The following is a 23,111-nucleotide window of genomic DNA, read 5'->3' on the forward strand; positions in this document are numbered from 1 at the left end:
GCTCCTTTCAGCAGCTGAAAGCCGTTCCTGGGCGGTCTCAGCTGGGAGCCCTCGGCAGGCAGCACTCCTGAACACTGGGGATGGAGGCGCCAGTCCTGAGGGGGATGGGCAGCACTGTAGGTGCTCTTCAGCCCACCCTCGCTGCAGCTCGGGCCCACCTGTCTCATCTAACAATCCCACCCTAGCTGGGAACAGCTGCCCCAGGATTCTGCCTGGTCTCTTGTCCTGGGAGAACTTACACGAGGAAGTTTAAAGGGGTGAACACAGCCCCTGCTGCTACAGCCAGGCTCAGGACCATGGGTACCCATCATTTCCCTCTTTCATCACCGTTCTAGATTCTTCTCCATCTTGCCAGCACCTGTGCTTCCCTGGGGGTTGACTCACAGGTGGCCCAGACTCTCAGCCCCAGGAATCTTCATGCCCTTCTCACGCTGTGGCTCCTACCTCCATCTGTCTGTCATCAGAACCAGACAGGGCAGTGCCAAGAGATGTCCCAGTGGACCACTGGGTGCTAAATACAGCCTCCCCGCCCCAGTGTGTGGGAGCACAGGGGCCATTACCTGTGCAGATAGGACTCCTGTCCTTCCCCGCTGGTCTCAAGACACAGGAGCTGGGAGTGGCTGGACAGCACCTGTCGCTGAACATGAAACGGGAATCCTGCCGCATCCTGGTGGGAGCATTCCTTCTCTGGGCTCCAGGACCTCCAGATGCACAGTTCAGGGAGCACAGCCTCCCTGTGGCCCCTGAGCATGAGGGTGAGCAATGCCACTTCTGCTTCTGCACCTTGGGCCCTGGACACATGGTCTCTACTGTATTGGGACACAGTACCACACAGTGGCCATTGGTTGGGGTGTGTATTGTGTTGTGGAGGACAGCACCCTACCCTCTCCGAGCATCCTCTCAAGATGGCAATTCTGCTGTGGTTTCCAATGCATGCCCTCTCACTGGGATGTGACAGAACCAGTGGGTTCCATCAGCCCGTGTCCACTGCCGTGCCGCCTGTGCTATAAAGTGAGTGCCCGGTCACACAGGATCCTGAAATGGTGTGTTGTATCCAACGCTGGCTAAGGCTCTGAAGGCAAGAACGGCAGGCCACACCCAGGACGTGTGCAGACTCCAGGCAAGGTGAGTCTCTGCTCTTTCCATGTGGAAAGACTCCAATTAAATCATCCATCCACCAGATGGCCCCATCCTGTGCTTATCCAGGAATCCGCCATCCCAGCTCGGCACTGGTCCCCCTTGCTGGGAGGCTGGACCCTGAGAAGTGGCAGAGCTGGATTTGCCCTGGGTGGTTGGAGCTCCCACCGTAAGGCTATGCACAGCTTCCATTCCTGCCCAGCGGCTCCCTGCACCCACCCGATCTGGCTGATGACGGAGACTGCTGGTGGCAACCAGCTGGCCACTCTGCCTCCCGGGTTGCTTCATGCCTCTTCCCCAGGGTGCTCTCTGGTGGACGGTGACATACGACACACAGATCTTCTCACTTCCTGTCCTCCTGTACGTCCATCTACATGACTTGGCCTTGGCCTCTTTGTCCCCGACGTTTCAGTCTTTTGTCTCCCAGGTCCCAATCAACTAGCCAAGCCATTTGCCACTGCCCACAAATCTATCTCTATTCTTACCTCAGGTCACTTTTCTTTCTCCTCAAGGTGAATGCACAGGTATAAGTCCCAAAGCTCACCCAAGTGAGGGTGCGAGGCAGCAGAAGTTCATATTCAGTTTACAACCCCACACCGAGCCTACCCTGCCACACACCATGCTATACATTGTCCTCCTCCATGAGCTGATCTCAAGGGGACCTCAATCGGCCACTGGTGCACAGTGGTGGGCCGTATTGAGGTCTGAGCCACCTGCTCGTGCAGCTGCACCACATCCGCAGCACTGCACAGCCCAACCCAGATGGACCACTCCCGTCCTCAATGCACTGCTGCTGGGCCTGCCCAAGCTCATGACGTGGGGGCTCTGCGAGAATGCAGCTCACGAGGGGCAGTTCTGGTTGTGTGATCACCAGATGTCCCATGGTTAGGCCCTCTATCTCTAACGAAGCCCAGTACCAGGAGCTGCTTTGCAAAGCACATATTATACCGTTGTCTGCTGCAGATGGCTTGGACTGATTCCTACCGGGCCTTGCCATAAATTCCACATGGTGTCTTCCTTCCACAGACAGCGGTGATACCACAGGGGCTTGGTACCCAGCCAAGCAGCAGGGATTCTTGCTCACAGCCAGGATGAACTACAGAGTCCTTTCCTGCTATGGGTCCCCATCAAAGCAGCCTTCTGTGTCCCTCTGGGTCAGAATAGCGTTCCCAAGAGTGGAATGTGTAGTCTCCAAAATATAAAAAGGTCTACCAGTAATGTGTTTTCTTCTTAGAGATGGCAAGAATAAGACATAATGTGTCCTCTACTTGGATGGGATGTTCCAACGTGCTCACATCACTCACCATGCAATAGATTCGCTGATGTGGCAGAACTGAAATCTGCCAGGGTTCATCTCCTGCCTCTGAAGCACATGCATCTAACCAAGCTCCAAAGTACTTGCCAGTTTCTTCCTGATTCAGTCTGATTAACAGGATGTCATCAATACAGAGAACCAACGTGATGATCAGTGGAATATCTCAGTGGTCCAGATCCACTTGATCTATCATGACAGAGGTGGTAGAGGTAAGATGGCCCTAGTGAAAGAAATACATATACCAGGAGCTATATACTGGTACCTGCCCCATGTGGATGAAAACTGCTTCTAAGATCTTGAATGGGATGAAAAAGAACACACTGACCAAGCCACTGGCAGCACACCAGGTACCCAAGGCCATATCAATCTGCTTTAGCCAAGATCCCACATGTGGCCTGTCTGCTGCAGTTAAGGCTGGTGGCACACCACTGGGTGAGTTTGCAGTCATCCACTGTCATTCTCTGGCGACTGTCTGGTCACTATAGGGGGCAGACTGGCAAATTAAATGAGGACAGCCTGGCCACCATCCCAGCTGCATCCTTTATACTTTTAAGGATGGCAGTAATCTCTACCATTCTCCTTGGGACAGGACACTGATTTTGATTTATTAATCTGGCCAGGGAAGGGGTGAGGGAATAGTTTCAGATGTTTCTACTTGGACATCCCTACTTGGTAGCTCTTACCCCCAAATTTTCAAATTGCCTTCCCACTACCCTAACTCTTACCCTGCAGGCCAAGGAACAAATGCAAAGTTCTGGCAGCTACCAAAAGATGTTTAATCCAATTACACATTTGAAATTTGGGGAAAAGGCTATGGATGAGTCCATGAACCAGTAAGCTGGACCCACACCAAGATCTATTGATCACCTCATCCCCACAGAACTCAATTCTAACATAGGAGGGATCATGGTGCTTTGGGTCTTTGGTACTGATGTCAACTTGGACCCTGTGTCCATCTGTCCTTGAAGACTCTGATGATCCCCTTCCCCAGGTTCAGTGCTACCTGAGTAAATGGCCATGGGTCCCTTTGGGGAAGGGCAGGGAATCGTTCCCACCTATCTGCACTGTGGCATTGTAGGCTCCTTTCTCCTGAGGACCCAGCCTCTTCCACACTCAATATGTTCCAGGTCTAAAAACTGGCTCAGGTCCAGAAACTGGACAAGAGAGTATGGATTTTATTGGGGTGATAGTGTGACTTTTATTGGAGTTGCTGCCTTCAGCCTCATTTATCCACCTCTGATTTATCTTCTGTTGTATAAATTGAACAAGACTCTTGTTGACTGCACAACATGTCCCCAGGGACTCCATGTTTTATTAAGCACCTCCATAGCTATGTGAGTTAGGGTCCCTGGCTGCACACTGACCACACCTCTCGTTTTGACAATTGCATCCACTTTGGACAGTTAAGTACTCCATTATTCTGGGATGTTTTCATCCCCATGTCTGCCAAGGATTCTGGTTCAATAATAAGATCCCCTGGCCTGAGCCCCAGCCTATGGCAACAGCCACCACTGAGCCTTTCATGATGCCGGAGCCCCTCTCACCAGCGATTCCTTATCTCTTTGGTAAATAGAGAGTCCTCTGAGCCTTTCCACAGAACATAAAGGCTGATGGTACCATTTCTAACCTAGCACGTCCACTTCTCTGAGCCTTTGGTCCATTCTTCTACCATTTACTGTGGCCATGTTGGCATTGACATTGCACGTAGTACCAACCATTGCTTTTTCCAAGCATCCAAGAACCAACCTGAAAGTGCATCATCCCCAGCCTCTGGAGCCCTTGCCATGGTGTAAATCCTGCATCATGGGTAAGTGCTCCCGTATTGATAAATTCTCCCTTATTCAACATCCAGGCGCCCTTGCCCCAGTGCCCTCAGGATCTGTCCCAACCATGCTCTCCTATGTTTTGCTGGTGTGTGTTGACTCTAGAGACCCTCCAGGCTACAGTGACTCCCCCATGGTGGGGCCAACAGTGCCCTGGCTGGGTTAGGTGGCGACATAGCCCCAGTTTCCATCTTGCAACCCTAGTACAGGCATGAGTAGATGGTGAGAAGGACAAGAGTTATGTCTGCATCATCTTCAAGCAAGAGGGACAGAAGCCACTTCCTCAGGCCCAGAGCATTCAAATAGGCACAGAGTTTTAAGATTCTTGAGTGTGTACACCAAGGTTCCCCCATCCCAAGCCTCAGGGCCCCACTCCTTCCCAACCAGGGCCCTGACTTTGACATAACAGAATTGCTGAGGTTAAGAATTCAACCATCTTTGCAGCTCTTCTACCTTCATATTTAAGTCCTGGGCGTGGTCTTCAGCTGGACCTGCTGCAAGAAATGAGGGTTTCTTTACATGCTGCCAAGAAGGTGCTCTAATTTTCCCACTCTGCCTTAAACTAGTGATTAATCCCTCTCCACCATTCATCATCTATTCCCAACACATCCATGGCACTCAGCAAGAGCCCACCAATCCCTCTGTCTTCAGAATCATCCCTCTCCTACACTTCTCTAATATCTGAGAACAGATGCCTCCAGCTCACCACCATAGCAAGCTGGGGGCTGTCGGGACTCCACTATACTAGCCATAGTGTCCTTATTGCCACTGGGCAGCAGATGACTCAGGCCTCAGCTCCCTTCTCCAAGCCCCCTTCCTCAGATCACTCCTGGCACTGGCTATGTCAGGGCAAGTGTCTCGGGAAAGAATCTGAGCTGGAAATGTGAGTACAGAGGTACCTGGGAGAGTGCTGGTGGGAACACACCTGTGAGGGAGTGAGGGGGACAGGACTGGCCAGAAAGAGAAGCTGACCACGACACAGCTGCAACAGGGGCTCAGCAGAGTCCATGGGGAGTCCTGGAGCTGGACAGCCATCCAGGCTGCTGCACTCTGGTACGTAGTTGGATTTGGCTGTCCCAGAAGCAAGATAACTTCAAGTGAGGCAGCTCCTTGCAGCCAGCAGCAGCAACTCCTGGAAGGGCTTCTGCTGTGAGCCCTCGGCAGACAGAGTCCTGGCAGCTGGACACGAATGCCTGTGTCCTGGATGGGGTGGTGTGTCCACTGCAGCACCTGAAAGCAACCCAGGTGAATGGGGTCGGAGGGAATGAGGGCAGCTCAGGACCCTTGGGCAGGAGGAGACTGGCAGAAAGACAGCCTTAAGAAAGACTCAACCAAAACAGATTAGGCCAGATGGTTAGGGCTTGAGTGCCAGGAGAAGGACATAGGCTTAGTCCCTCCTGAAAAGGAGAGCAAAAGTTTTGGGCCAGATTATTTTGGAGTTGTAAAGAGACTGTGCAGCCATGAAGGGGTCCTAATTTCCAAAGTGTCCCTTTGGCTGACTTTTCCGCAGACTCCTCCTAACTGGCTGGCTTTGGCCAACACACACACACACACACACACACACACACACACAACTGCTCCCTCCCCCAAATCAGCTCCCTTCAAATTGTCACTCCCCACAGTGCTGCATTCATGCACCAGTTCTAAATAGTCCCACTGTTCAGCTTTAACGAGAAGTAATACCAATTCCCATGTTTGCTCAGAGAGCACCATATTTCATCAAACCAGAGCCCATGCCGGCTCAGATTACTGACCGAGACAATGTTCTGTAATCCTGGTTTATTCACATGTCACGGATATTTTAGCAAAACAGAAATGAATGGCCCGCGCCACCCTAGGAAGTAACGGGAGAATTGGGTTCCCGCCCAGGGGAAGTCGTGCTTTTGCTTGCCACAGTTCTCAGAGGAGCTGACTTTGATTCTCTGAGCTTTAAGAAAGAGAATATGGGCTGAGGAGGAGTCACAAACTGGGTAGTTATTTCCCTATAAAATGTTAGCTCCACGGATTGTTTTTGCCAGAGCAAAAATAAAATCTGTCATTGATTATAAAGTCCTTTGTGCTTGTTATTTCACAGATTTATTACACTCTGGCCGGGCGGCCTGGGGAGGCCCTGGGATTCTTGTCTCGAGCGTCCCACAGCTCATGCCCCAAATGGGAACAGGCACTCACTTGCATTTCTTTTGTCTTTGAGGGGCAAGAGCTTTGAATATCTAGATGTGAATCATCCTCCCAGTTTTTGGACAGGGACCCACAGACATGGACAATAATAGTTCTTTGGTAGAGGTCTAGGACTTCCTCACCAAGGAAACATGCAAGTGCTATCTGATCTGTTCCTTTTCAGCTCTTGGTGCTGCGTGCTAAGCAATGTATTTTCTCTGCAGAGCAAGGAATAGCCAGGCTCGAATCTCTCACCAAATCTCCCAGAGCCTGAATCCACCTTAAATGTGCCACAAACTCTTTCATACATTAAATAAAGAGCAGTCACAATGACCAATGCAATTTAGCACCATCTCACATTAAAACCTTGCAGTCCTCATAATAGCCTGCTCATGTCTCCACCTTGGAGCTGAAGAAACCGAGGTCCAGAGAAGGCAGCTCACTTGCTCAAGGCCACACAACTAGACAGTAGTGGACATAGGGCCATGTACCTGCCCCATTTGATTCCACAGATTCATGTTTGTAAACTCTCTCACTTCCAAGAATGGATTGACATGAGGCCACAGGCCCAGACGCAGGGTGTGGAGTCAGCCTTCTCTTTTACACAAGAGGCTTCCAGGACTCCAGAGAGGTGGTGGGGCTGCCTCTGGGTTACAGAGCTGCTTAGAGTCACAAACTGGCTCTGCCACAAATTAACTGGATAATATCATGAAACAATTGCTTGGGAACATTTCACTTGCTATTTATTTGGGGAGAGGTTCTTGATGAAACCAAATGAGCTTGCTTTTCAGAACAAACCAGGGTTTGCTTTTCTTCCTTACTCAGGCTTCATACTCAGCTTCATAACTATTAGGGGTCTTCACTCCTTGCTTGTGACTTCCGGAAGGAAACCCTGCTACCCCAGAGTGCCAGGCAAAGAGGCCTGGAAGACTGAGGGTCCCCGAAGCACCTTTCACCTCTCTGGAGAGGGTGCTCCCCACCCAAATTGGCAAGTTGAAGACCTTGTACCCCTGGTAATCACCGTGTACTATACTTCCAGGACCAGGATGACTGTGTAGGAAGCTGTCAGAAACCATAGACCTGAAGACTTGAGCCCCCAGTCTGCCATCTCAAGCCTTATTTTGAGCTGCGGCTTGAGCTATTAAAAACAAAACATTCTCGTTGGCAAACTCCACAATTAGCCTCATTTCCATGCTAGAAACACCGTTCTGCATGAGCTGAAATTGCACAGAGATTGTTTCTTGTCTTAGCGATGCAGTTTTGAGGGCTGTGCTGGGAGCCAGCGAGGATGTGGCCCAGTGGTAATCTGAATTGCTTCACCAAACACGTTTTTATCCCATCATCCCAGCTACAGGAAGGGGGCCACAGTGCTTGTGTTCAAGACTTTACAGTCCCGCTGCTCGGCAATAAAATGCGGCAAGAAATATTAGCCATCCCTGGCTGATGCCTTAATTCCCTCCCAACAATGTCAGAGAATCTGTACCCTACAGGTTTTAGTGCTGGCTAAAGCCTGACCCTCAGGCTGGCTTGAATGGAGCCAGAATGAGTTAAGGAGAGCCAGAAGGCTTTAATGGACATGGATCCGAATAGCCCAGCTTGTGTGGGCCTCCTGCAGACTCACCCTCCTTTTCATAGGCCTCGATTGTGTATGGCCCCAGCAGAAACAAAACTACCCATGAGCAGAGGTTACCCCCAGCCGGTGCAGGTCAGAGGCATTCTCGGGGAGAAGGAGAGAGGGGGGCAGAGGGGAAGTAAGGGGCACATGGAGAAGGAGGGAAGTGGGGGTGGGGTGGGGGGAGGAGCAGTAAAATACAGTTCATTCCGGATCACTTATAAAGAGAGACACATCAATCCCAGGCTGCAACTTGATCATCTCACCTTAGGCAAACCAGTTCTGAAAACCAGTTCACAGAACAAATGGGATTTATACTAATAGGAAGTTGAACGCAATGAGAGCTAATTTTCAAAATAAATAAAATGCTTCTCTCTAGTTTTCCAAAGGCTACAGGCCTGAGGTTCAGAAGCTTTTAATGGAATGGCCTCTAATTTGACACTGCAAGATTGTGAAAAATTACAAATGGGTTGTGTTTTACACACCGACAGAAGCTTTTTCCAGCAATTTACAATTATTGCATTGTGAGCCCTCCAAGAAAAGTAACTATTTTGGCTCACAGAGCCCAAACTTACCAAGTAAAAAGAACACCATGTTCACAAGTTTGCAAATAGTCCTTTGACATGTAGCATAGACAGTATTCGGGACTCTTTCTGGAAGAGCATGGATTTGAAGATGACCCTTCCTTCTCTTGCAACAATTCTTAAACTTTTTGGGTGGGCCTGGGGCCCCTTTTTAGCCTGGTAAAGCCTGTGAAACCCTTCTCAAAAGAATGTTTTTAAATGTATGAAATAAAATATTCAGGGTTACAAAGGAAGCAAAATAAAATTAAAATACAGTTATCAAAAATATTTTTTAAAAACAACTTTGCAACACAGTAACATAATATATGTTTCTTTGTATTAGTTCATTAACCAACTAGCAACCGGGCCCAACAATCATTACAATTTCAAAGCAGTGATGAGTACAAACTATACTTTGAAAAATCTGCAGCAACTCCTCTGTGACATGAAAATATCTAGGGACGGTGCCCGTTGTTGACAGAGTTGCTGACATCACTGTGGCTGGTTTCCTGCGTTTATATTAGGAAGTGCTATGTTTTAGTAATAGTTAGTGAAAATAAAGATGTAATTTTCCCCATGAAGTTCACAGAGCGCCTGAATTCTATCCATAGAGAAGAAGCCCTGATAGAGTCAAGACAAAGTGCAGGACCCTCAGGACCCAGGGTGAAGTGAGGGGCAGTAGCCAGGGACTCCCTGTACCCTCTCTCCACTGGGAACCCTTCCTGGGAAAGCCACTGCTTTCTCTCCGCCTGCTCTGATACTTTGGAAATGTTTTTAAAAGCAAATTGAAAGCATGTCCTTTTTCTGCAATCCTGAAGGCCACATGTCCAAAGATTAATAAGGACCTTTGATGTGTTTCATCAATCCTTGTTGCCAAATAAAGGGTCAGTTAATCAGCTAATTCTGAATTTAATCAGGATCTTGTTCCAGTTGCCTTAGGCTGACTGAACTTTGGGGTGAGGGCTTTCTTTTCACGGCCTGCTCAGGGAAGGTCCGTGTTCCCTGCATGCTTGCATTTTGGACACACACTGACTCACAGGCACTTGGGCTCACACACATCCCCTCTCAGGTCCTCACTGGGGAGCTGTCATCTTGCGACCACAGAGCCATCACAAGCAATTGCAGGGCAACCCAGCAGGCAGCCCCCTGCAAGCGCCGCCCAGCCCCCTTGCACCCCAGCCAGGCTGTGGCGCCACCGAGGAGCCAGCCGCGGGGCTGGGGCTCGGACTCTAGGGAGGGGATCGGGGAGAATGCTCGCCCACGCCCACGGCCCCCACACTCGCGGGCGCACACCCCGGCGCGCGCACGCCGCCACACTCGGGCGCACGCACACCGCAGCCGGCCGGGGACGGCCCTGTCTGCGGCAGCCCGGAGCGGTCGGGCGCGCAGCGGGTACCTCCGAGGGCGCCGCCCCGCCCCGCCCCGCCCCGCCCCGCCCCTCGAGCCCGCGGGCCGGCGCGCGGTGGGCTGCAAAGTTTCGCGGCGCGAGTCTGCCGAGGCAGCGCGGCGACTCGGGCTCGGCTCGGCTCTGCGCTGCTCCGGACGGCCGTGACCGCTGGCCGGGGACTCCGGCGGCCTGGACTGCCCGACCGCGCGCCCTGCTGCCCGCCCCGCTCCGCCCCTCGCCCCGCACGGAGCCTGGTACCCAGCGCCCCGCGCCCCAGCTCGCAGGCTCCCCGCGCGCCCTCCCACCGCGGGGTCGGCCCGCAGCCTCCGGTGCGCCCACGCTCTCCCTCCTCCTGGGCTCCTGCCCTTCGCCGCCCTCGCCCCGCCATGGCTCGTGGCCCCGCTCGGACCAGCCCGGGACCACCGGGGCCTCAACTGCTGCTGCTGCTGCCGCCGCTGCTTCTGCTGCTGCTCCGGGGCGCGGGGGGCAGCCACACAGCCCCTGCCAGGGCCGCACAGTCCGCGGCCGCCCACGGGCTCCCGGGGGACAAGCACCCCCAGAGACCCCTGGGGGACTCGGCCGCCACGCTGGGCCCTGTCGCCCAGGACGTGGTCGCTGTCCACATGCTCAGACTCTATGAGAAGTACAGCCGGCGGGGCGCGCGGCCAGGAGGGGGCAACACAGTCCGCAGCTTCCGGGCCCGGCTGGGTAAGTAGAGGTGCCCGGAGGACCCGTCTTCTTGTTCTCCCTTCCTCACTGGGCCGTCCTCCCCACCCTGGGCCTCTGCTTTCCCTCTTCCTTCTATTCATCCCGTCATTCGTTCTTTCACTAACAATCTCCTGAGCTCTCTACGCCAGGCGCTGAAGCTCCAGTGGGGACACCAGAGTGGCCCAGCATGGCACAGTGTTCCTGCCCCGGGGGTGCTCCCACTCTCGCCGACCACAGACTACCCACTACCCCGTACAAAAGGCTCGCGCACAGGTGGAGAGGGGACATGGCCTGGGCGAATACCTGTGTCATAGGGTCAGTTGCAATGGCACTTGGCAGATGAGGACAGTATGGTCAGGTGGACACAAGGCTGCCCTGGTGGCAGTGCCAGGCAGTGAGCCAGGCAGGAAGCATGAAGCTCCAGCGGGGGCAGTTAGGGTTTCTGTAGCAGGGAACAGAGTGGACTGAGAAGGCCGCGGGAGGCCTGGGGCTGAGGACTTTCAGGCATGGACATGAAGTGTTCAGACTACAGGGCTTTGAGGAAGGGTCCAGAAGTATGGGCAATGAGAGCACCCCACCTCTCTCTGTCCTTGCCCCGCCTTCCCGCTTTTCCTGATCCCTGGCTGGGGTTGAGCGGAGGCCCTCCCTGCCCTGTCCAGAGAACCTTCCAGGCTCCAGCCTCAATTAGCCTATCAGCCTTTGCAGCCTTTGCAGGCCCTGCGCGGACAGAGAGGAGATGCAGCTGGGGATGCAGGGGTGTGGGAAGACCTTGGTTGTCATAGTGACTACTCCTGGTGGCAGAATGCTGTTCCAGAAAATGTGGGTGGGGGTCCCCTGCAGCCCTGTGGGGGATTAGGCCATTCATCAGGAGAAAACCCTCAGTCTGCAGCCCCCCTCCTGAGAGGAGGGGACAAGCCCAACTTTGGGGCCAGACAGCCTGGGGTCAGATGTCACTTGCTGCTCCCTGGCTGTGTCACTTGAGGTAAGATCTGTGGCCTCAGATCCAGAAGTGGGAAGCTTAGCCTCCCATAATTGCGGGCTGGGGAGCACCTGCCACAGGGAGGCCCGTGCCCTTGTCCTCCACTGAGCAGACTCCCTGGTTCAGTGTCCCTGGACTCCAGGCCAATCGAGTCTAACTCCATCCCCCTGGTACCTTTTATTCACCACCTGGGGTCCATTTCTGGAGCAACATTATTAAATTAAGCCACTTAAGAATCATCTGGCATTAATATGACCTTCTGTAAAGCACTCAAGTTATGTGGCCTTGAGTGCATTCATCTATAAAATGGACAAGGCTTGCCAGTTCCTCCCCTGCAGGGTGGCAGGAAAGGTGAAATGAGGTAATATGTGTAAACCTGGAACCCAGTACTGGCCAGATTAGGTGTTGGTGCATGTTATTCTCCTGGGAGTACAAAGCAATGTGCTAAGTACTCTGCGCTCATATGGATTTGAACTTGACCTTCCTTGCCCATTAACTCAAACTTGAATCCTTTCAATTGAGGAAGCAAGGCCAGCAAGGTCACTGCTGTAGCAAGGGAAGAACATACCCTTCCGAGCCCACCCACGTGCTGCTGCCGGGCATGGAGGGGCATTTTCGCAGAATGGGTAGTACAATAGTGGAGCACAGGGCGTTAGCCCCCAGAAGGGCCTGGAGATAGGACCTCAATCCAGCACTTCCATTTTACAGACGAGGAAACTGAGGTGGGAGGTGTTATTCACAGTGGCAGTGGTTGTCACCTCTTGTCTGCAAGGCCATTGTTGTTCTCACTGCCATCCCTACCCCTCACCATTTCCATCAGAACTAAGCCCAATGTCTGGGAGGGGGAGTGTGGAACAGACAAATCTGGGAAATCAGAATTCTGGTACAGTCTGGAGCTGTCTGACACATCCTTCTTCTTTGGAACCCTGAGGCAAACTTGGGCATGAATCCCAGCGTCACTAGCTGCTGGCTGGGTGCAGTGGCATAGTTACTTTACCTCTCTGAGCTTCAGTTTCCTTGTGTGTACAGGAAGGAGGTGAGCATTCAACGGGATAATGTAGGTTTCATGCCTGGTATAGAGTGGAGGCCCAGGCACATTGGTTTTCCATCCCCCCACTTGATTCATTTAAGCTGTTTCATACCCAGCCCCTTGCCAGCCCTCAGATGTGCCTGCTTCCTGACCACTGGCCCCTCTGTGAGAAGGCGTGAGCTTCGGCAGGGACCTCAGCTCATGGGTGAAGCCACTGATACGGGAGGCTCAGCTGTGGTCCTGGAACATACCAGTAGCAGGCTACCCCACGATGGTGGGTCTCTGCTGCCTCAGTGGGGCGGCACCTCTTTCCAAACAACAAACGCACGCATCGATGCCACCCTTGGCACAGTGGCTGTGTTACTCGCCTGCCACCGAGCAATGTAGCTCAGCTGGCAAGTGTGGCTGTGAGCTGGATTGGCAAGGTCCAAATCCCAATTCTGTGACCTGGGCAAGGGACTAAACTTGTCCATGACTCAATCTTTTTCACTTCTAAAACGGGGCTATTAATGCTGCCTTGCTTGTAGGACTTTTTAAAATGGGAACTGTGATATGTCAAGTGCTCAAACCATTCCTGGCACGTGTGCCAACAATTTATTAGCTCTTACTTTAATTACACCAGCACCCCTTTCCTCCCTCCCCTCATTGCTCCCTGAAGTGCACTTTGTTCCCTATTAAGTCTGCTTCGTGGAGAGCACCTTTGAGCTTGACCCTAAGGGGTAAGGCTGGACCACCCCCCACTCCCACTGAATGACCTATGTTTAAATCTAAGCTCCACCACCTACCAGTGTGATACACTGAGCTTGTTTTCTTCACCTCTACAATGAGAGTAGTACTACATACCCATCTGTCAAGAATGCCAAAAGTCAAGTTCCTTGGTTACCCAATATCTCCTAAGCCCCTGGTTTGGTGGCAGGTGCTATAAGCTTGGAGGACACAAAGACACATAGTGTATTGGCCTTTCTCAGAAAAGCTCCAGAGCTGGCAGGGCAGGTGGAAGTAAGCAGGAGAATAGGGTGGTGGGCCTGGTGGGCGGGGTCTGCAGGCGGGGCCAGGGAGCCTTAGCAGAGCACCCGGCCCAGCCCACTTGGAAGGGCAGGTGGTGCTGGCAGGGTGTGGAAGTGAAGCCCCGCGCTGTATGCCGGGACTGCGAGGAGTTTGGTTTTAATGAGGAAGTACTGTGAGGAGGGAGAGGCAGGAGGTGGAGCTGGACAAGTAGGTGGCATCCAGGCCATCAAGAGCCGGCCATGAGAATCGTGAGTGTGCCAGTAGGCGATGGGGCAGTGTACAGTATGGGAGCATAGAGCTGTCAGGGAGAGAGGAGAGAGAGGGGACAGGGATATATACGTATTTACAATGTTTTTACCCTCATGGGATTATATCTTCAACATGCAGGGGAAGCGTGCAGGCATTCCCATTTGAAATTACCTTTTTTCATTACTGATTGTCTGAACTGTGTCCCATGGCTATTGGCCCCTTGCAGTTTTCCTGTGGAAACTGCTTCCTCCCACTGGGGTCCTTGTCTTTTTCCTGCTGATCTGCAGAGGCTCTTTCCACAGGAGAGGTCGAGGTAAAGAACCTCCACCTCTAATACATGGTTTGCTTCCAAGGTACATGTGTGGCATAGGGGTGACAAAATTCTGGGGCCACTGGTGTGGCTGAGGCCAGGCCTGAAGGTGGGGTGGGGTGGGTGGGAACGCTGAGTTCAGGGTGGCTGTGCAGGACGCACTGGATGCAGAGCCACCAAGGCCCCGAGATTGGTCAGCAGCAGGAGGGGCGGGAAGGGAGGATTCCGGGAGGGGAGTTCTCAGGCTCCTGCTGGAGGGTATCAGGCCTCCCACTGAGAAGAGTTGGGGGGTGGGTAAAGGTATGCTGTCCTGAGGGTGGCTGCAGCTCCTGGGGCCACCTGCAAGGTATCTGAGCTCCTGCTGGGTGCAGACACCGTGCTGGGTGGGCTCTGCAGAGCCGATCTCACAGCAACTTTTGGTGGTTCCTACAACTACTCTGCCTAATTTACAGATGAGGAAACTGGGGCATGACTTGCCTAAGGCCCTATAGCTAGTAAGAGGTGCAAACAGGAGTTAAACCCCATCCCTGAAGCCTGCGAGGAAACAGATGCTCAGTACCTGCTAGTCCCCTGCCCTTCTTCACAGCATCGCTGGCCAGTGATGCTCTTCCTTCCTGTGGCTTCTGGTGGTGCTTCATCTCCACTCTGCCCTCACTCAGCACTCTCACTCTGGCCAACCTGAGGGCGGTTTCAGGGCCAATGATGAGGGCACCAACCTCCAGGTGACTTGTATTCTGCACCTGTGTGAAGAGCTACTCTTGGCCTGAGGGTTTGCCAGCAGGGAGCCTGGAGAGACCATTGGGCCAGGAGGCCCCTCCCCAGTGCCACCTCCCCTTCCCTAGGAAGGACACTGAGTGCCCATCAAAGTGGTCCTGGTCACAATCCTGAGAATTCCCAAGATCCATAGAGAGATCAACTTGCCTAAATTAAGTCAGTTTCTTCTTAGAGAGTCAGAACTCAAAAACATCCCCACAATGACTTGGGTTTGACATGCATGTTGCAGTGCACAGTGTGTGATCTTTGTCCATTCACTCTTTGGCAGACCATGGTCACATCCAGAGCACATGGGGGCAAGGGGTGTGGGCTGGGGTCAGACACACCTGGCTCTGCCCCTTGCTGGCTGTGTTATGTAAACAAGTTATACGCCCTCTCTGAATCTCCAGTTCTTCACCCACAGAATGAGAGACCCAAGAACACTCAGCGCAGGGCCATGCACATACGCTCGGTGCTCTGAACACTGTAAACTAGTTCTGTTCAGAGAAACAATATTATTCCTATTTAAAAATGAAAAACCCAAGGCTCCAGGGGAAGTCAGTGGCTAATGATCTGGCCACCCAGTGTCTGCAGTTGGATTTGCATCACCAGTTGTTTCTTTCCAAAGAATGAGGCTTTCTGGACTGTTTAAGGATGTAGTTAATGCGCTCCAAGGCAGAGGGCCAGGAACCCCCTATGAACTGCCCACTCCTCCCCTGTCCCTGCTTGGGCAAGTTTAAAACAAGAGCCCATCACTCAACGTGTGTCTCTGAGCACCAGCTGTCAGCCAGGGCTTGTGCTAGGGTCTAGGGGTGCAGCAGGGAACAAAACGTGGCCCTGTCCTCTTGGAGTTTGTGCTCTGGGGGAAGATGAGCCATAAACAAGTCAGTCTACACCACCACGGCAGGAGGTGCCGTGAGGGCAAAGGCAGCAGGGGCTAAGTGCTGGGGCTGCTCCTCCAGGCGACAGCCAGGCGACCCGCTGCTGTAGGGCCTGGGGGTACCTAGATGGGGGAGCTTGTGAAGGCAGACAGAGCAGTGAGGCTGAGCCCTGAGACAGAAGCCACATAGGGGAAGGAAATGAAGGCCAGTGTCACAGGGCAGAGGCATAGGGGGAGGGTGGGTGAGAGATGAAGTTGGAGAGGTGGGTGGGCCAGACCAAGGAGGGCCTTGGCAAGGGGTAGAGTTTTATCTGGGGGCAGTAGAGGGCTCTGAGCCAGGGGTGAACCATGGTTGAATGCACCCCACATACTGGGGCCTCACTTGGACAGTGCTCTGTGAAACTGTGCCATGAGAGGAGGCTGCACCAGGCCAGGCTGCCTCCCCACTGGGCAGAGCTCCACCAGGGCACCTTCCACCCCCTTTGCCATGACCCCAGTCAGCCCCCAACACTTAGCCCAGAGTAGGACTTTTGCAAATGTTTCTTGGGAAAAGGGAGAAAGGGAAGGAAGGAAGAAAGGAAAAGAGGGTGGTAGGAAGGGGGAAGGGGAAAAAAAGAGAGAAGAAGGGAGGGAGGGAGAAAGGAGAGGTGAAAGGTCCCTCATGAGACACCAGCACAGTTCATGGGAAATAGGGACTTCTCTCAGGAGCTTCTCCTTTGTGGCCTGGGCTTTTCTAAATGGAGAGACTTCAGGTTGATGCCCTTTCGTTCAGCCACAGCCTGGGGCCCCTGCACTGTGTATGCAGGCACATCCAGACAGGGAAGTCTTGGCTCCTTGTGTGGGGGGCTTGGGGGTGACCCAACTCCACCTACACGGTTCCCAGCAGGGAGGGTCTTCCCTGAGCAGGCTGCCCCGGGAGGGGTGAGCACCTCTGTCCAGAGGCATTCAAGCCACAGTGAGCTAGGCCTCCTTTTGCATGTTCTCTAAGGTTCCCCCCACTCAGAATCTGTTAGCAGAACAAGCGAGGAGTCAAGACTGGAACTAGATAAGAGAAAAATGTGTCTGCCATGTTAGCTGGGTCACAGCTCCGATTTGGATGGGTGCATGGAAGGTACCTGAATTGGTGTAGGAGGAGCTTGCTCTGCTGGCCTCAGTTCCTTAGATGCAAGTGGCAGGGAAGCATGGTACTCCATTGTGCCTGGCACTTTACATATGCTATTTATCCTCCAAACAATCATGTGAGATGGAGTCTGTTGTCCCTGTGAAGGAGATGAGGAAAGCAAGGCTCAGAGCATGGTGTGGTCCCACTGGGGCCTGGGAGCTTCGTTCCTAGGGCGTTTTCTAGCTTGGAGTGTGAGTGTTGCATTGTTGGTGAGCTTTCACCCTGCCCACAGGTCACCCTGGACGCTACAGATACACAACCACAGCCACCTGAGTGAGCTGTCAAGTGCTGGGGCTTCCCAAACCCCCCTGATGGCCAGAATCCTGTGGGGTGCTAGTTTAAATGTGAGACTCAAGGTCATTCATTCAAGGCCACAGTGTTTCGGGAAGCCAAGTTTACATGTGCACCAAGACCCTGTGCTGCTTCTTATGTGTGGGGCATATGAGGGGCTGTGACACTGTACTGGTGGGTTTGTTGCCAGGACTAGATAAGATAATGTCTTCGGAGTATCACATAAGCCTTAACTGGCATTTATTTCTCAGGCCCTGCACAGACATGCTTCTCTCTGTTCCTTCCTCCTTCCCATAGTCGCTTAGGAGTATTTGAAAATCCCTAATCGAATTATGCCTTCTTCCCAATAGAAACAAAGAATATTAGATTGAAGGATTGGGTTAAAAAAAATTGCAGCTGATCATGTGGATACAAGTGTCAGAGAGGTATGACCCCAACCCATGCCCCTTGGAGAGCCTACTGTCCCCACAAGTCCTGTGGGCCTGGGACCTCCCAGCAGTTGGAGGGAGGAAGCCAACCCCACTGGCTCTGGTCTCTTGCTAGTGTGCAGCATTCCAGGAGACACCAGGAAAGGCCCTCCTCCCCTCCTAAGCCTGGAGAGGACTTGGCAATTTTGGAGAGAGCTCCTGCTGCTGCCAGGGCTGGGGCAGCTTCCTGGCAGTGCAGAGGAGGCTGTGCTGGCCTGGGTCCCTTAGATATCACCCAGCGGAACCGGGCAGCAAGGAAACAGTGGTCAGCAACCCTGGGGAAGCAGAGGCTGGAGCATTCTCATGCCAGAAGCCAAGCTACAGAAGTGAGGGTTGAGGTATCCAGTTCCTTACTGTGGTTCAGGCCTCTGGAGAGCAACCTGCACCTTGGACATTTTGTCCAGTGACCTTGTGCAGTCCTGACATTGCTCTTTCTTTGTCAAACAATCTTAAAGCCCTCAGACAAAACAAAGATCAGGGGAAGAAGCAAAGATGCCCAAATGGCTGTACTCTGAACCTCAGTTTCCCTTAGAAGGTGCTCAGAATGCAGTAAAAAAAAAGGGATAAGGGTGGGCTCATTTCACCTCATTTGGAAGAGTGGTGACATTTGACGTAAATTGCATTTAATGATTGCATCTAAAAACTAACTGCATAAAATAGAGGGCCGTGCAAATACAGGAGGGGCTGCCCTGACATGGGGCTTGGACCCAACCCAAATCACCCTGACTGAGGTGTCAGTGGCATTGGCTCACTGGGAGGCTGTAGAGTGCAGGAGGGGACAGGGCCTTTAGGGTCCAGCAGGCCTGAGCCCCCACCCTGTCTGCTACTTTTTCTTTTCTTACCCCTTCCCCTCCCCCTTCATTTTTTGCAGCGAGATATTGGCAGTCCCCAACCTCTATGACCTCAATTCTTCAGCTGTTCATTCAGGATCCCAAGGGGCGCCCTCGTTGGTTTAACAAGAGGATTGCAGGGGATAGGGAAAGAAAAGGGGGGGGGGGGCTGGAGGGCTCGGTCAGGGGGCGTTGCCCTCTCTCCTGAGCAGGGTAGGAGACCCTGCGGGCACAAGGACCATCCAGGGGAGAACCTAAGGGGTCTGTCCTTCCCTCGCAGAAGTGGTCAACCAGAAGGCCGTGTATTTCTTCAACCTGACGTCCTTGCAGGACTCGGAAATGATCCTCACGGCCACCTTCCACTTCTACTGGGAGCCGCCCAGGTGGCCCAGAGCACGGGAGGGGCTGTGCAAGCTGCGGGCCAAGAACGTCTCGTGCCACCTGCAGCCCTCCGGGCCGCCGCCCGCGCGCCGGCACCTGCTCTTCCGCAGCCTGTCGTGGAACCCGGCCGCGCAGGGGCTGCTCCGCGGGGCCGTGGCCCTGGCGCCGCAGCCGCACGCCCTGTGGCAGGCCAAGGACATCTCCCCCATCGTCAAGGCTGCCCGCCGGGACAGCGAGCTGCTCCTCTCCGCCCAGCTGGACTCCGGGGAGCAGGAGGCGGGGGTGCCCAGTCCCGGGCCCCACGTGCCCTACATCCTCGTCTACGCCAACGACCTGGCCATCTCGGAGCCCAACAGCGTGGCGGTGACGCTGCAGAGATACGACCCCTTCGCGGCCGGAGACCCCGAGACACGCGCAGCCCCCAACAGCTCGGCAGACCCCCGCGTGCGCCGGGCTGCGCAGGTCCCCGGGCCGCTCCAGGACAACGAGCTGCCGGGGCTGGACGAGAGGCCGGCGCGCGCGCCCCACGCGCAGCACTACCACGAGCACGCGCTGTGGCCCAGCCCCTTCCGCGCGCTGAAGCCGCGGCCAGGCCGTAAGGACCGCAGGAGGAAGGGCCAGGATGTGTTCTTGGCCTCATCGCAGGTGCTGCACTTCGACAAGAAGACGATGCAGAAAGCCCGGAGGAAGCAGTGGGACGAGCCAAGGGTGTGCTCTCGGAGGTACCTGAAGGTGGACTTTGCGGACATCGGCTGGAACGAGTGGATCATCTCGCCCAAATCCTTCGACGCCTACTACTGCGCGGGCGCCTGCGAGTTCCCCATGCCCAAGGTAGGGTGTACCTGGCCGCACGAGTCGTGCCACCGTGCTCTGCCTGTTGTCGGACTCCCAGCTCTGCTGCTGTTGGCAAGTCCCTCGGCACGTGGGCCCCGTGTCCTCATCTGCAAAATGGGATAACAACTCCTCCCATCTATCCCAGGCAGAGCACAGGGGCCGAGTGGCTCCTTGGGCAGATAAAGCCCACAGAGGTGTTGGGTGTGGCTGTGCTTTTTGTCTCCGCCTCTTTAGACGCGCATTCCCACAGCCTGACCACTCAGCAAAGTCGAATGGGTGCTGCCCTGTGGACAGGGCTGGTCCCAGAAGCCGCATCCTGACCAAGGCTGTCATTTCCGTTCCTGGCCTGGACCCCAGGGCTTGGGTGTCTGCGACCAGCACGGCGCTAGCCCCGGTGGCTCTCCCCCGTGTGGGCTTGCTCCTCCCTCCCGCTCGGGGCAGGAACCCCGGCAGCTAACCCGCTCCGTGCACAGCAGCCTGCACAGCACGCGGCGCTGGCCGTTTTACCCGTCGTGCGGCCCAGGGCTTTCAGATGCTCACCTTCCCTCCAGGCAGGGCTGTGCCGCGTCCGTCCCTCTCCCGGGGCCTGCACCGCGGCGGGCTGGCTCCCCGAGATGCCGACCCTCGGCACCCAGGGCCCGGTTGCCTCCTGCTTGCTCTGCCGAATCCCGGTCACGCCTTTCCCTCCAAGAAAGGAAGTCAGGGCATAAACCCAGTTTGAACGTATAAATCAGCCCGCTGGGAAAGTCCAGACCCAGGTGTGGGGCTGCCTTAACCTGTTGGGGTGTTGGGGGCGTCTCGAGAAAGGGCGGTGCCCCACAGAGACCCGATCTGCTGGGAGGGCGCCCAGCCGGGCCGTGCAGTGCCAGGGCTCTGCGGCTGGCGGCTGGCGGCCTCCCCTCACCTCACCGGCCCCCCGAGGCTGCCTCCCCACCTTCCGGGACCCACGAGTGCAGGCGTCCTGCCCGCGTCTCCTCCCCGCCGCCACACAGGCTCCCTCCTCCACTGTGCTGCACGCGGCACTCGGGCTGGAGACGAGCCAACGCGGTCCCTCCCGCTGGAGGTGGGCACGGTCTCTGAGCCGAGCCTCTTTCTAACTGAGGGTCTTGGTCGAGTTGCTTAGTCATTTTAAGCTTCAGTGTCTTCACCAGTAAAATGCAAGTAATATCCACCCCATAAAGTTGGCAGGATGACGGCGTGGGCCGATGCAGGTAAAGTAGCACCGGGAGAAGGTCAGCTCCCAGCCAGCACACTGGCCCTTCAGGTAGTCACTAGAATACCATCACACGGGAAGAATTCCTGGCTCCTCAGACTGCAGGCGGCTCTGGCTGGGCCCTCCCTCGGCTTTCTCTGCTCAGTTTCTGCCGTTTCTCACGCTCCTTGGGGATGTGTGGCACTCAAGCGCCCCCAAGTGGCCAGTGCTGCGTAAGGCATGTGACGTCTCATGGAGGCCAGAAGGGCAGGAAGGCTTAGCGGCTCTTGCAGACCTCAGCCTGGGCTCAGCGTGTGGCAGATTGCAGAGGAAGCCTGTCCCCAGCCCCGGATCTCGCCCTTTAATCTAGGCTGGCGCCTTTTCCGTGGTCTCCGTCAAGGAACAGCACTGGTGCAACATGGCCTGGGGCTGGGAGGACAGCATGGGTGGTGGGTGAGGGCAGAGCGCTGAGGTGACCTTGTTCCTTTCTTGCCTTGCAGGTTGTCCGCCCATCCAACCATGCCACCATCCAGAGTATTGTCAGGGCTGTGGGCATTGTCCCTGGAATCCCAGAGCCTTGCTGTGTCCCTGACAAGATGAATTCCCTTGGGGTCCTTTTCCTGGATGAGAACCGGAATGTGGTTCTGAAGGTGTACCCCAACATGTCCGTGGAGACCTGTGCCTGCCGGTAAGACAGCTCCAGGGAGGAAGGAAGCCTCTGCCACATGGCAGAGCTGTGTTCTTAGAGCCCTGTGGGACCAGGACTCGACTAGGGGTGCAGCTGCAGACACAGGGCTCTCGAGACCACAGGCGTTGCTGCTGGGGCCCAGGAAGATCTGCCCACTGGGGCATCATTCTGGGGTCTTTCGGGAATCTGGGATTAGCCCTGGCCTGAAGGTTGCCCGTCATTCGTACCCACAATACCCACCGTCCTCAAGGCCTGAAAACAGAACATGCCCAGTGTTGGCCAGATGTGATCATCATGTCATAATTGAGGAAGAAGGCTATGCAGATTTCACGGCCCACACCCCTTTCCCATGGGAAGAGCCTCTGTTTAGTGCTCAGTTTAAACACTTGGGGCCACATAGCCACCCTGGAAGAATAACGGTATAAATGGGTATTTTCTTCCAAACTCCACTGCAAAAGCTTTATACATAAAGTATGCACATGTAACCAATGTTCTTTTTCTTAACATATATTTTATTTTAAAATAACAACAAAAAAGGAGGCAGTTGCCACGATTCCCCGAAGAAGAAGTAATCATGCTGAGTAAATGTGAGTGTTTGGACGTGCATATTGAAATAACACATATGATAATATGTTCGAATACTAAAAAGTAACCAAGATTTTATATTTTTGTAAATTATACTTTCTATACTGTAGATTGTGTACGTTATGTGTTTTTATGAAAAGCTAATAAATTAAAGGTACAGTGGTATCTTGAAAAACTGAATGTCACTCACTCCAAAATAATTGCTCACTCCCCATCTGTAAGTATAGCACCTGGATGGCTTCTGGGGACACCTTAAGGGTCCTTGGAGGACCCCTCCTGCTGGCCAGCTCCGTATTCTCTGTGTGTTTCTCAGGCTCCAACAACCCAGAGGCTCCCGTGCTTCCCAGGGCCCTGCCCCACGTATTCTTTCCTGCAAATCCCCAACCTGGGCTGGTGTCCAGCGAGACTGGACAGGGACCCAGGCAGGCACAGTGGCCTCCTGGAGTTCCCTCACTTCCCTGGCCTCAGGAGCCATCCATCCATTGGGTGGCCTCTGAGGCATTTAAAGGGTTGTCTATGACTGCCTAGGCAGAGGTCTTTTACTTGGGGTAATTTGAGCAGGAGGAGATTCAATATAAGCAGTCAGGGGTTTCTCCTGAGGGACTGGATGATCCACACTGTCTCCCGCATCTGCTTGTCCTATGTAGAAAGGTCCCCAAATAGCTGACCCCCATGGCTTCCTTATTCTTGTAGAGTTAGTGCCTGAGCTGGGTGACCAGAATTTCTGAAAGAGAATCTGGGTCCAGTGTGAAGCAGGTATATCACAGTCA

The 23,111-nt window shown here is 54.1% G+C and overlaps 1 protein-coding gene across 1 annotated transcript; it reads left to right on the top strand.

Annotated features, from left to right (window-relative positions):
* Positions 1-10,086: 10,086 nt before the first annotated feature.
* On the top strand, positions 10,087-22,521 carry LOC105863934 (growth/differentiation factor 10). Its single transcript, XM_012751516.3, has 3 exons — positions 10,087-10,702; positions 18,942-19,873; positions 21,569-22,521. The coding sequence occupies exons 1-3, from the start codon at positions 10,381-10,383 to the stop codon at positions 21,758-21,760; spliced, it is 1,446 nt and encodes a 481-aa protein (XP_012606970.2). The 5' UTR covers positions 10,087-10,380; the 3' UTR covers positions 21,761-22,521.
* The last annotated feature ends 590 nt before the right edge of the window (positions 22,522-23,111 follow it).

The sequence above is a fragment of the Microcebus murinus genome, chromosome 14, assembly GCF_040939455.1.
Source record: "Microcebus murinus isolate Inina chromosome 14, M.murinus_Inina_mat1.0, whole genome shotgun sequence".
Taxonomy (NCBI): Eukaryota; Metazoa; Chordata; class Mammalia; order Primates; family Cheirogaleidae; genus Microcebus; species Microcebus murinus.

What these genes read in the sequence shown, in the direction of transcription:
- LOC105863934 (XM_012751516.3), top strand. Translation starts at nt 10,381, where the DNA reads ATGGCTCGTGGCCCCGCTCGGACCAGCCCGGGACCACCGGGGCCTCAA. An exon ending in CAGCTTCCGGGCCCGGCTGG is followed by an intron (nt 10,703 to 18,941) that starts GTAAGTAGAGGT and finishes CTTCCCTCGCAG; the next exon opens with AAGTGGTCAACCAGAAGGCC. An exon ending in GCGAGTTCCCCATGCCCAAG is followed by an intron (nt 19,874 to 21,568) that starts GTAGGGTGTACC and finishes CTTGCCTTGCAG; the next exon opens with GTTGTCCGCCCATCCAACCA.